This window comes from Atractosteus spatula, chromosome 7, assembly GCF_055471065.1.
Source record: "Atractosteus spatula isolate fAtrSpa1 chromosome 7, fAtrSpa1.hap1, whole genome shotgun sequence".
NCBI lineage: Eukaryota > Metazoa > Chordata > Actinopteri > Semionotiformes > Lepisosteidae > Atractosteus > Atractosteus spatula.
This window is the reverse complement of record NC_142712.1, coordinates 31131993-31146546: the sequence shown is the minus strand read 5'-3', so window position 1 is coordinate 31146546 and position 14554 is coordinate 31131993. Positions and strand designations below refer to the sequence as shown.

The 14554-nt window shown below is 38.4% G+C and overlaps 1 protein-coding gene across 1 annotated transcript; it reads left to right on the top strand.

The window, feature by feature from the left end:
- The first annotated feature begins 5307 nt into the window (after positions 1-5307).
- Positions 5308-13861, top strand: LOC148830779 (uncharacterized). Its single transcript, XM_088921323.1, has 5 exons — positions 5308-5643; positions 9157-9770; positions 9947-10100; positions 12217-12325; positions 13414-13861. The coding sequence occupies exons 1-5, from the start codon at positions 5368-5370 to the stop codon at positions 13650-13652; spliced, it is 1392 nt and encodes a 463-aa protein (XP_088777449.1). The 5' UTR covers positions 5308-5367; the 3' UTR covers positions 13653-13861.
- Positions 13862-14554: the final 693 nt, after the last annotated feature.

The window sequence follows — 14554 nt, the reverse complement described above, 5'->3', positions numbered from 1 at the left end:
AAAGGATAGCCAACGATTCCAGTGCATCATTTTAGAAGAATAAGTGCACTTGAATAATATAATAAATATAATATAATATACAGTATATTATAATAATATAATAAATAGTACAGTATACTGTATAAGCAAAGTACTGTATATAACATGACCAAAACTAAAAAATATATTGGAAACTTTATAGTCTTTTTTTGTTGACTTTGATTAAGTCTGTGCAGTAAATGCTGTTCAAGATTTTACACCACAAACTCTGTGAATGAAATTAAGACCTTCAATGACAAATTCCAGTTAAAATAATTTAATAGGTCAGGCTTTAGCTTTTTATGATCTGAATTAGCTTTCAATGTACCTGAAAGTGTAATATTTCTTTGTATTTTAGTTTCTTAGTATTTGTCAGTTTCTTAGTATCACTGTCTGCTGATTCACCCCAAGGCCGCTAGGTGTCACACTGCCCCCCATCTAAGACCAGATGTCCCTGTCGGCCCCAAACAGTCTCACAAAGCTATACTCAATCCTAAGTGGCTTGGGGGCCTTCCGGTGCATGTCAGATGCCCAAGTGGAACCTCAGCAGCCACAGAGGGTCCATTTGTTGGAAGGTTCTGTGTGGGACTGCTCGGGCCAGGATCCTCTGGCCTGTCTGGGTCCTAGCCACTGGCTGGTATTGAGTCCTCGTGCTTTCTACGGGGGGCCAGTCAGGGCACCACCACCCAGCGAAGGTGCCTGGTCCTCACCTGGTAAACCAAATCTGATATTTGACCAAGCACAGTGCAGGGGTATTGCCAGGATGCAGAGAGTTTTGGGGACTGCACCTTCTTCCACTGCGCGTTATAGACTCACACCTATTCCCTAGCAGTGAAGGCCTATCGGCCTGATGGACATCTTACAGCCTCTTCTACCTGACTCTTGCCTTAGAGAGCTCTCCCCAGGCAAACGCATGTGCGCTGATAATGCCTTCCTGGTGGCTGATTGTTCCAGCAGAATTGGAATCAGAATTCTTACGTACAGGCTTTCCCCAGGCCGACGCTTTGCTGAAGGTTCCAGTCCCTATACAGACAACACTGGCAGTAATTTGATTGTCTCTGAGGGTGTGCGAAAATGGCCAGAGAAGCAAGGTTCTGAGCTGTGCACTGTCTTTTTATCCAGAACAAAGATGGGCAATGATTGGTTGAGAGTTTGGCGGGCATTTGAGACCCATGTGGGGTTACCACACCCTGCAGGTTCGCGATTGGTTGATCAAGGTGAGAGTTGAGTAACAATGACCTCTGGCATCTAGGACTGCAATCCAGATGTTCCCAAGAATCTCACAGACAGATAGGCGCCAGGAATGGCCATTGATCATGATAGTCATGGCTGGGCACATCCCCATTTGGGAGCTGCTCCATATTGGAAAGAAAACACTTTAAATCAGAAAGTACATGAGGAAGAGAAATGGGGGCCTAATTTAGGAAAGCGCAGCACACCTAATTCTGTCTTAGTAATAAGCATTGTCGCTACACAGATCACGTTGGAACATTTCTGAGGTGAAATGTCTGCTGCACAACCTGTACTTATCCGCTCATAAGTCACATTACATGAGTCATTACAGTGACTAGTGAACAAGAAGGAGCTGCATCAGGTTGCAATTCATGGGAACTAGAATGTGAGCTTTCGACAACATAGCAACTTTCAGTACTTTCACAAGAGTTTGTGCTTAATTAGAAAACTGTAGAAAAAAATTGAATGTTATTGGATTTATTTTGTTACCGAGATTTAATAACCGGTTTGAGAAGTTGGAACTGAAGTCCTGCTATCATTTGTACTGTATCTATTTAAATACCTCAATCTTCTGCACAATGCGATTTTGAGGATAGTTTTTATTATATATTTAATACACAGATAAAAATATTATTCATTTTTTGCATTAGCACAATTTTGGAAAAAAAGGACACATTATTAAAAGCATATTTATTCCCACTTTATTCAGAGAGGCTAGCTAAACCAGAAAATGTAACTGTCATAAATAATTATACCTGGACAAAAGCTTAATCAGGAAAACATTCCACAGTTCGCCACCTGGAAGGAGGTTGTGAACACTGTGATTTGCTGGTAATCCCAAAATATTTCAATGTATAGTTAAATTCTACCAACTCACACACTACGTATTTGTGTAATTACCCATTAGCATTTTGTTCCCACAAACTCAGACTTCCTCTCAGGAAACATTAACATATTTTTATTATGTAACAACTTCCCTAATTCGAACAATACCATACTGTACATACTGTACAGTCACACGGCTCCCTATAATAGGAAATGTGGTATTATTACCCTCGATCACTGGTTTCTAGTAGGGTTTAGAATACTATGTAAGACTAGAATTAGGAAGGAACATTCAGGTTCATAAAACTCAGCAAAAACTGTGGGGAAGAGTTTGAAGAAAAAAAATGCTTCCTGTTCTTCTTCTTTCCAAAGAGGAGCCACCAACCTACGAAATATCGCTAACCCCAAAGCAGGGAATTTCCAACTGTTACTATAATCTTGGTTCCCTAAAAAGGAATGCAGTCATTACCAATGGAAAAGTGATAACATCACTGACTCAGTACTGAGACAAATACCAGGCAGGCTCCCAGCTATACCATCCTGGGAAGATATTCCAGGCTCCTAAAATCATGATGACAGGGACTATGCTGTGCTCTTTTACATGGAGTTTATAATGAAAGTTTGGGAGGGATGACAAAAGTCAAGTTCAAACAGCCTCAGCTGTGAATAATTTAATCACTCCTGACATCATTTCCTCACCTAAAACATTAAAAATATACTGTACTATATATAATACACATAATTCCCCTTCTTTCCCTCGCATACTCTTTTGCATCCCATCTCCACCCCATTTCCACCTTTGCAGCTGCCCCTTGGTCACTCAATCTGCATGCAGGTCCTAGCCTCCTTGTCCTATGGCCAAGCAGTCAGCCCTCAGCCAAGTGGACTAAAACAAATTGTACTGTAACTAAATCACCCCATAAACTTTTCAATATGCTTCATTCTTGGGTGTTGTTATTTCTAGTTGAAGAGTAGATAGGTCAGCTATGCGGGAAAAAAAGTGTAATGTCTGCATTCCTTTTCAGGAAGCAAAAGTTGTGAAAACACAAGGATATTCCCTTTGTTATGGAATACAGTCTTCACCAATGGGACTAGCTGCAGGGCATGTGACAGCCTGAGCTGAGCCTGAGCAGTGTTCTGGTTCTGAAGGATGGACATGAATGTGGAAGGAGAAGACCACATACAGTAGCAGCCATGCAGACAACTCTCAAGGACACACCTGCAAATAAAGCCCAAGAGGTAACTGAGGTTGTGTCCCACAGTAGCTGTAGCAAATAGATGTTGTGGATAATCCAGTGCACCAGGTACTGCTTGCATATCAGTGAAGCCAGAACCTTACTTCTAAAACTTACTGTCAAGGAATGCAGTTTGCCCATTCAATAGGCAAGAGCGAAGTTGTTGTGGAATCTTTATCAAAGAAGAGCCAGGACAGGTGTTCTCATTCACTCAGTAAGGCATTTATTCATATTGCGCAATAGGGAAAGACAGCAACCACCAGTCTGTGCAGCAAGTGCGAGCTGATTTCCAAAGTAAAATAGAGAAAAGTCTCTTATTTTATACACTTAGCTGATGCAACGCCTCAACTTGTTTACTTCATTATGGTTGGTTAGTAATACAAAGACAGACAAGACAGTAATTTTACAGTCCTTATAGGTCTTAGCCTTGAAGGACAGAGAAGACAGCTAGGTGCAGTTTTGTATCTACTTTTTTTGCTGGGGCAGAGATAAACATATTCTTAGAACATCCCGTGCCCTTGACTTGCTGGGTACAATCACACTTTGTTCACAGAATCCACCTGCTTTTACAACACAGCTGTAAACGACATTTTTAGGATAAAACACTTTTCTTCGGTAACTTTCCATTACAAAGTGCAGCAGAATCAGTCTTCAAGAACAAGAATGGGAATGTTTGTCAGAAATTCACCACTGCTTTTGCAACAACCTCACCTGCGAGTATCACCAAAGTCCACCTTGAATAATCCAATACTTAAAATGGCAAATAAATATTTAATCAATATTCAAAGTCTGTATCTTTCATATTTATAGAACATACATGATGTATAAAAAGAGTGATACATTTCTGTTGATGCTCTGATTTTCTCTAGCGGAACTCACAAAAATTATTCATTATTTTCTCACTAAATCTTTTTATTATACAGCAGGTTTCTTGCACCTGCATTAAACATCTTTCTGTGGTTCACATACTACTTTTGTCTCTCAAAAAATGCATACACTTCCTACTTTTTGACAAATCCCCCAAATTATCTTCTTTTCACCACTTCCCTGTACTATCTGTTACTAGTCCACACTCTGCTTTTTCTCCAAGAAACCTTTTTATCTTCAAGAAATCAGTTCATGTGTTTTCCTTTATTATACCTCATTCTCCTGCAGACAATAATATAATTCTGGTGAGGTTAATGGCTATCTACTCTTTAAATGTGACCAAATGGTGATGAGACAAAAACCCACCAAGAGAATAACAACACCATTGTGTTATGAAAACCATATATTTGAAATAATAACTGGGTAAATTAGAGAATAGACAAAAGTCAGGTGGTAACATGTCAAAATATGTAGAGCACAATGTAGCTGGATCACAATTATTAAGAATGTGACCCGGCTACTGCTTAAGAGAGGTGATTGCTGCTTTTGACCATATATCATTTTCGCTTAAGGTATGTATACTGTATATACAGTATGGCAAAGCACGACTGGAACCAAACTGTACTGTCAGCTGTCATGTTCACTGCAAGAACGTCCTATTGAAAGATACAGTATACAGAAAGATAAACATTCGTACAGTACGTGTTTTGCAACCCTGTCGAATACAAGCTTAGAGACACTCCACGAAACAATAAACAAGTAGCTCCCACCAGCACTGCTTAAAAATATACCGCAGGACTCCAAAAATAAACACAACTCCAGCATGCACGCGTCTTCTTCCTTAGATAACACTGTACAAACGGGACACCGCGATTGGCAGGGTCCAATCTCTTAACGCCCTAACTAGCCTGACTGCGTTCCTCCAATTGGTTTTGATAAACCCGCCCCTTCTTTATTCGTGTTCCAGCCTGTCCCACCTGCCACGGGTTGCTGGTGTAAGATGAATGGCAAATGTACTCATTGGACTGTGTAGGGAAAAAAAAAAGTTCAGACAATTAAGTTATGTAATTAAGAAATTAAATTTCCAAAAGCTAGTAGTGTGTGGATTGGAAATACGTCTAGTCAATTTTGATTGTTGTCATCGCTTTCAATTAAAAGTTCATAGTGGGTGAATATATATTTTCTAGAAATGACAGCTAAGCATCGGAAGGGGAAAATTAACCACAGGCAGGAAGAGAACTCTTTTAAGCACGACTCTTTCGAGCGGGGACCAAGAAATGGAAAGTATAATACATCAGTGATCATTTTATTCTTCCTGATTGTAGTCGGGGTTGTCACCTCCGCCTGGTTTTTCACCCAGCAACTCCAGACCATAGGTTACCTGACTGACAACCTCAGGGACGTGCAGTTGAAAATAGCGCAGCTACAAACCCTCCAGGAGGAAGTCCAAAAGGTTAATGCAAAGGTATGATGACTTTTTTTATGATCAGTGACAGTGAGCATACATTTACAGTGCCGGATACATATTAATATTTAGCCCAAAAATAAAAGTGCAAATCGGAACATAAAGATATGTTATTGTTATTATTTTTTAGATAACGGTGGATTTCAAAATGGCTGTCAAAAAGTTCCTTAGAATTTTGCGAATCGTTTGACCAGCATGAACTCGGCTTTTCCATTTTTAAAATCAGAGATCACAGCTTGGAGGATCCTTGAATTTGTCATCGGGTCAATAGCGCAATTATTTTAACAACGGGGCCAATTTCTGGTATCGTATTTTACAGTAATTACAACTTGAAAGACATCTAGGATTTCTGTACCCTTTTGGTGGTGTGTCAGGGTGGAGGTGTTACTGTAAAGCATAGCTTATGATCTGCTCTGTTAACTTTATGCAGTCCAATAACAGTATCTTATCAATACCAATATTTTTAAGCCTTATCCTCACAAGGGCTAGTACAACCTACTGTATTCAATAGTACATACCCTGTATAGATATTATTTAAACATTAGAAAGGATACTTGTATTTACTTTCATATAAACTATACATTTACATAATATGCATCTGCCCTGCCCTAACTATACAGTATGTTATATAAACTATATATAATGTATAACAGTTTTAGCAAGTAACTGCATAATTCTAATATTATTCAGTTGCTAAATTAAAGCTCCTGTAAAATCCTGTGAGTGATAACTCACAGTCACAACTGTTATTGTCACTTGATTTTACCAAAAAATCAGAATCTAAAAGCAAGTCAATTCCTTTCAGATCCTTAAATGTATTTATTATATGCATGAAATTCAAGAGATTAAAAAATACATGAAATAAAGTTTTTTGCTGCAACCATATTATTTAAACGTATTGAACCCTTTTCAATACATGAAAGTTCATGTGCAGAATATGGGCTACTTTATCTCTGGGTAAGTTCAATATAATGTAAGTAAAATCAGCAAAGGGAATATACTGTATAGAGTATACAATGTAATTTAAATAGTTTTATTATTCATTCCCCTATGATACAGAATTGGTTTAATGGAGTATTTTCTTTGCTATTCATAGTGCCCTGCATCTGTAATAACTGAAACTTTAAACCACTTGTCAGGTCAGAGATCATTAAATATAGACCACAGCTATGCTTTTGTAAATAGTGACCTCTGGCACCCTATTCAAAAATAGGAACCTGCAACACGTTTACAGAGGCTATTTGTGCTCACAAAGACTAACTGTAAGTCTAATCCAGCAACAGTTTTAGGGGGTCAAACAATGGTTTTATAACACCACCTTTACTACCAAGTGGCTATTAGGCTTCCTAGAAAGACGTAAAGGTTTATTCCATGTGAAAAGAAAAGAGACACTACGTTTCGACTGTGGAGCCTTCCTCAGTTCATCCCTAGTTGAACTTCCCTAGAAACATGCCCTACCTCAACCTCACCTGAGCTTTCAGAGTACTGACGATTACTTACAAATGTTATATACTGTAAACAGTGCTAGTGTCTATTGTCAGGTACTAAATAGATTAAATGCAATACACCTTTCACTTTGTAAATAATATGCAGTGCAGTTTACAGACTATGTATGCCTTTATTGTTTAAAGAATTAAAAAAACAATTGCTACACCTACTTTATATTGCATAGCAGATACATATACAATATATCTCTATATTGAAGCAAATTATTTCCCCTCTATATAGCTGATCCTTCCAATGTACCATTCTCAGCCTGGCGGTAATTAAGCACAGCACTGGTGTCCCAGAGTATCCTGTCAGCACAGGTACAAGGCGGGATTCCACTGTGGATGGCATGGACATGTATGCATGCGTAAACACATGAGCATGCAGACCCATACACACCCAGTTTCGGGACTTCCAAATTAACCTGGTCAGTGTGTCCTTGGAAGGTGGAAGCAGACTAGAGTGCTCAGAGGAAACCCATAAGAACACAGTGAGAAAAGAACTAAAGAAAGACTGGCCTTCAGAGCTTTACAGCTACCTGGAAGTACCTGGTTAGGCAACAAACCTTCAAGCCTTTTACTGCATAGTTAATTCAGTTTGTTAAACATGCTAGACTGCCTTTGAGTGCTAGTATTTATCATACTGTTGTTCTGTACATTCCGACATTTTCCAGTATTGCAGCCCCCTAGAATAATAATGTACAGTACAACAAGGATCTGTGCAAGTGAGGTTTAATTGTCTAAGTAAACTGTTAGGCAGCATTTTTAATCTTCAGCTTTTCAAATGCTCAGAACACTAAGAGATTTATTTTCATTTTTATCGGCACATAATCTATAATCAATAGATTAAAAAAACAGCTTGCTGTGAACATTGTGAATACGAATTGTTTACTCCATGCGTTGAATTATTCACTGAACAGCATGCATTCACATTATGAATCATTGATACAGAGTAATATCACTTAGGGCATGGCACCTACCTTGTTTAAGTTTAATAAAATGTACACAGAAACAATGATAGCCATTGAATAGAGGGAGAATACAAGACTAGAACTGCTCTAGGAGAGTTACTATTGGAGATATGAGCACTAGCATTACTATGAGGTAAAGTATAGCTACTGTAAGTTGCATGATATATTTGTGACATTAACACCCTTAGGCTACGGCATGTCTGCAGAGGAGCATCAAAGCCTTACCATGGGCATCAGAATTATTCCTTGCCCAAGATAAAAATAGTTTTGCAAGAGGAAGTCTTTGGAGTCTGCCTAATGCTGTTACTGTAGCTTGCCTAGCATCCTTAAAACAAATGCTATATGAGGTGAGAAAAGAGGTGTAGGAAGAACAAGAAGTACTGTAAAAGTGAATAAACTAACAGTAAATTGAACAGGAGGTCTTGAATCCAATTTGCTTGTCTTGTCAGGCTAAAAAATGACTAATTCTTTCGCCTTTTAATTAAATTCTTCCTATCTTGTAGTGTTAGTACTATATTAGAAACAATATTAAACGCACCTCAGAACGAAGACGGTAAAATAAAAAAAAACAAAATTACAGTTAAACACTTCATGTGCTATGCATTAATTTAGCTGTGTTTGTACTGTTGTTGCACGTGTACTGAATGCTTTTGCTTTGTATTCACTTTATACATACTATACAGCATACAGTATATATTTAATTTGCATTAAATTAAATATTTAATGTGTTGGCAAATAAATTTGTTACATAATTCACATTAGGAGCCAGTAAAAATGCTTCAGGTGAATTCACATGGGAAAAAATAGTGTTATATGACAGAAAGGGCCTCTTCACACGTAATAAAGTATTTTTGTCTGTGTTTTATAGTATATCAGCCCTCTTTGCATTTTTGGTTAAAAAGTCCATTTTATACATTAAAAGGCATTCATGCTTGAGGCCTTTCTTACCAGTGGGGTTCTCTTTAACCCCCTATAGATGCTACTATTCTGTAAAAAATTATGAATGACAGAAGTCCAAATTTTACCTTTCAGTATCTTTGCACATTTCTGTACAGCTTTACAGCTCCGAGGGATATGAGCAGAGACTCTTCAGTCTGGAAGAAGAACACAGGCTGTTGCAGAAGCATGTTGAAAAGTCAGTCACCACTATTGAAGAGCTGAGAACCTCTGAACTAGCTGCCAGAGTATCTACACTTCATACACAGATGAATACTAGACTAACTGCCTTACAGGAGACCATGATCCCAAGAGATGAGATGATTGAACTCCAGAGCCTATTGGAGGTTACGACCAAAGAGTTGGATTTGCTAAAGCAACAGGTCACTATTGTCATTAACACAAGCTCTCAGCAGGGAGAAAAACTGAAATCCCTCTCAGATTCTGTCACAGATTACCTCGGGAAGGTGGACTCTTTAGAGAAAACTTTCTCAGCCCAAGACCAAATGCTGGAGGAGGTCCGAAATGAGAATTCCATGTTGGTCCAAAATCTAGAAGGGCTTACTAGCAGTAATGAAAATCTTGAGACCTTGTTGAAACAACATACCAGTCTTGTTCACACTCTGTCGTCTCAAGTGGTGGAGCATAACAAGGAGATTCTGAATCTGAAAGATTCTGCAGCGAGTCAGAAGGTTCAGCTGGATACAAGTGGGCAGGAACTAACAAATATAAGGTATAGTACTGTATGTGCCTTTTTGTAGAACGTTTTAATTGGTTTTGTTACATACTGTAAGCATGACCATTCTCTTTCATGTGTACATTTCCTTCATTATCTCAGGAGTGGATCCAGTTCTTTTTTTTAGGTCTTCACACTGGCTTAATTGTTAGTAGTGTCTCTCTGTATGTCAGGAAATTGCTGCTGGTTGCTCAGTCACAGAGGACTTCACTACAAGAAGAGCTGCACTCTCTGCAGAGCAGCCTGGCTGAACAGAGCAGAGATGTCCAGAATACCAACAGTGAGCTCAGAACCAAGCTGGACTCTGTCCAGGAGCAGATCAGCCAGGTAATACAGCCACTTAAAATTCCACCGATTCCATAACATTTACAGTATGTAACATTAGGGCAGTTAAAGAACAGTTCTTTAAAAACTCGTCAGTTTCACTTGATATAATTTAGACTGAGCACATACTATACAGTATATCTAAAGGACAATAACCATCATTATTGTCCTTTAGATATACTGTATAGTATGTGCTATAAAAACACACACCACACAACATGCAGATATTGGAATGGGAGTGCAGCTTACAAATAAAAGTGGATGTTTTATAGCACTACGGGTGCACTAATATGTGAAAAAATAAAGCAAAAAGTCAAAGCAAAAACTCTCTGTTTTAATGCAAGCTTTATATTCCCTTCACAATTTAGGAAGGCAAATGCAATCTATCTCAAGTGCAAGGTGAATGAGTACAACTTTGGTATAAGATAATAAAAGAAGTATACTATTTTTAATTCGGTAAGCTTAGGAAGCATTTGTTAGCGCATAGGGAAAAAATATGGTGACAGTACTGGAATAACAAGCTACGAAAATTGCTCTTACTGGGGCATGTCTCTCATGGTTTGAGGGCAGATCCTGTCAGATCCTGCCGACACGCCCATCCGGAGTGTTCTGTGTCTTGATGGAATGTGACAGCTTGTGAATCAGAAGCTCAAGTCATAAGCACCTGCCTAACCAAGCAGGAAAAGCTGAAAAATTCTAACACTGATGGGAATGTTTTGTCACTGAAGTCTGAGCATCATTCAAAATACTTTTCAAGGTTACAAAAAGAAGCAATTATACAAACAAATGTTTTAAGCAATGGCATACATTTAAAACAGGAGAATATCAACTGGTACTATTTGAAATAAAAAGCCAGAATTCAGAAAATGTCATTCAGGTGAACTGAGCATTGGTATGCTAATGAGAATTGTTCAACATGACAAAAGAAGTGCTGCAAGGTGCAGACAAAAAATATTAATATTAAATGTCATTGACATTTCCATTAGTTTCCTTCTACAATTTGGATTGGCTTCGATACGCCATGAAATTAATTAGAGGAAAAATACTCCATAATAACTTTTGGATTACTTATGCATGAAGAAATTTAAAAGAATGGGACACTTCCTCATGTGTTGATTTTTATAAAAAACGTTTTTTGTGGACATTATAGTTTCTTTCCATGATTACAAACTGAAAAATGTATTTCCTTGTGTGGCTGACAGGTGTTGAAAAGCCTTTGACAATGTCAACGCCGTGACATCTTTAGAATCAATAGTGAAACGTGAACCAGAGGACACAAGTAGAAATTATCTGGAACTTCCTTTGAAACTGAGGCACTTGATTAAGCAAAGATTTTCGGGAGTTTAGGACCAAGTATTAATTTGAAGCTGATATCTTGGGTTCTTTCAAGAAACTACTGGATGAGATCTCATTTCATCTTTTAACTGTTTATTCCTGGTGAGGGTGACAGTGGTTGAGCAGAGTAGACTTCCTTTTCCCCAACAACAGTCTCCATGTCCTGGGTCTGCCCTGGGATCTCTTAACAATGGGCCCTTACCATGCCCCAGTGACTCTTCTCCAAGGTCCTCCCAGATTGACGAACTCCTGACCCTGTCACTCATGGTTATCCCACAGCCCTACAGAGAAATCTGAATGAGATTCTTGCCTGAATTACCTGTTAACTAACAAATGGGCTAGAAGGGCTGAATGGCCTCCTCTTGTTTTTTGTTATAAGAAGCATTTTAGAATCTTCTAACTCTGCTCTCGTTACAGATGCTGTCATAACAGATTGAAGCAAAGTGTCTGGCCTTAGTACAATATGGGGGATGTTAATTTTATACAAACTAGACTAAAAGGCATTAGACTCTGGTGATCAACATCACCAGATAGACTGTCCAGCGGGATTTATAGTTAACCCTTAGATCTGTAAAATACCTCCACCACGTAGGACTGCATCTGGCCATTCCTGTCTTCAGTGAAGCAATTGATTTCCTAATTGATTATACCTTGTGTTTTGCAAGTCTTGGAGTAGGACAAAAGGTGAAAGACACAGCTGAAATGTCTTTGTGAGTGTGAGTCAGAATGCAGTGCAGGAGGGGGCTGTCCACACTGAGCACAATCTCTTCTCTTTTGGCTGGAGAACACAGGGCAGAGGGAACAGAATGATTCCTCAGTCCTAGGCGAGGTAGAGAACCTCAAACAGGAACTGGACCAGCTTGAAACCAGAGTGGGTGCAACTGTGCAGAGCTGTGAGTCTGTTTTAAGAGTACCTATAAAAAATGAATGTTGGTTCTGTTTTTACTTCCAGAGCTAAAGAAAGATATTTCTTCCTTTCTCTTTACTGTAGTTTTGCCTAAAATTGAAATGGGGCAAAAAAAATAAAATCATATCAACTGTTATAATGATTTTTTAACCCTAAATGTAAATGCAACTCTCCTGACTGACAATGATTTAAAGAAGCCATAACAAATATGTACATTAAGGTGATAATTACAATATACACCAATTTTTTTCTTACTGACAAATGTGTGAGGGATTTGAAGGATAAATATAATATAATATAATAAGGTATAATATGACCTTACTTCATATTGTTACTCAGGTCCTAATTATTGCAAGATTGAGGTCTTAAATTAATAGGGCTTCTGGATTTCTGTGTTTTGTGTTATACAATGGCACTTATTTTGAGCAAATTTGATTTGTTTATTACAAATCACGTCATTCCATTAGTTACTGCATAAGGCCCGTTGTTCTAAAGTTCTTGCTTGAACCTCTGGATGTTTCATGTTATTTGTATTTGGAGCACAGCTGATACATTATGGTGATCACTTCCCCCCAAACCTGTTTTACTTGAATTTCATTCCTCCAACCTAGAGTCATATACAGTAGCACATATCTTATTTGTTGTTTTTTCTTCATACTTTGGTCATTTTTCCACCTGCTGAAAAGACATCTTCTAAAATATATATTCAGCATAAAACAGCCCTGTAGTCGTATGCTGTCTGAAAATAACAAAACCAGTGTTTAAGAAAGATGATGCATCGAAAGCACCCAAATTGTGTAGCATTCAATATTTTCTCTTAATTAGGATGCAGAGATCACTGAAAAAAAACAATAAAATTGCTTAAAAGAAGACATGGATTATAAATATATTTGGAAGATATACATTGAAAATCAGAAGCCCTATATGGTTCATATTTAAAATTTCCTGTAGGAGTATTGGGACCTGCCACTGCTTCATGATTCTACAACAGACACAATCAAGTGACTGCAAGAAGGGGCTTTTCTTCATTTATACCCGTCTTCTTCAGCACTTTTTTTTTATCTCTTCTGTCAGGTTTCTCTGGAGAGGTGGAGATGAGCTGTGAGGAGTGCTCCTGGCCACTGGAGCACTTGGTCCAGTTCTCTGAACCAGCAGCGCGGCTACCTGTCATCTCTCTGGGCCTGACTCAGGCCAGCCCTGGAATCAGGGTGAGAGTGGCAGATCCCGGTCAGTCTGGCTTCAAGGTGCTCATGGACAGAGCTGGGGAGACTGGCCCCAGCACTATAAAGGCCAGCTGGATCGCCTGTGCCTAGAGGAACTACAGTAGCATAGCTAGCATAGGTCCAGACTTCCCTGGGTGCTTTGAGGGACCAGAGCTAGTCTTGAGCTCTGAATTTGAACATCGTACAGACAAGTGTGAAAACTCACTGTTACATTTTGTGGCCTTAACAACATATTTTGGTGCTGGGCCCCATGTTCCCCTGCTTCATATTGTTACAAAAAAGGAAAGAAAAAAAAAACATTTGAGGAATTTTAAATAAATGGATATTTCTATGTATTGGGGACAAGAAAGGTTTTAAGGGCTCTATGGGCCAAAAGGGACTTGGAAGCTTTAATTCCGAATGATATGTTCTCCTCATGAAAATAAACCACAACTACAAGTATGCATATTTTGTTTGAATAAGTGTTGTGTGTAAGACCTCTGCTTTTGTTATATATGCTTTTACTCTTCTCACTGTGTGAGCTCAAGTCTCTGAAGTGAGCTGGGTGAAGTAAAAAAATATATCAACAGCCAACACAAGAGGGAGCTGAGAAGTTATTGTTCTACAGCATGAAACCAGGAAAAAAAATGTTTCTACTTGAGCAGGGAACTTCAAAGGCTGTTGGTTTCTTTTTGGTACTTTTGTGTGTTTCAAAATCTTCTAATACATGCACAAGTAGAGCAATTGCAATTAATATGCTTTGCTATTATCATGACATTCCTTATTAATTTGTTTAAAAAGTTTGTTGTAAAAATATTGATAGCAACAATTGGGATTGGGAATACGATTCATTCAGTTACAGTTTGTTTTACTGCTTTTATTTTTTATAACTAACCACATCATCTTTGCAGTACCTTCAGCATACCCTGTATTTAGTTCTTCTCCTTTCAGTAATGATATAAATATACAGTACCTTGGCTTAACCAATTCTTACAATTCAGGGTCACAGGGGA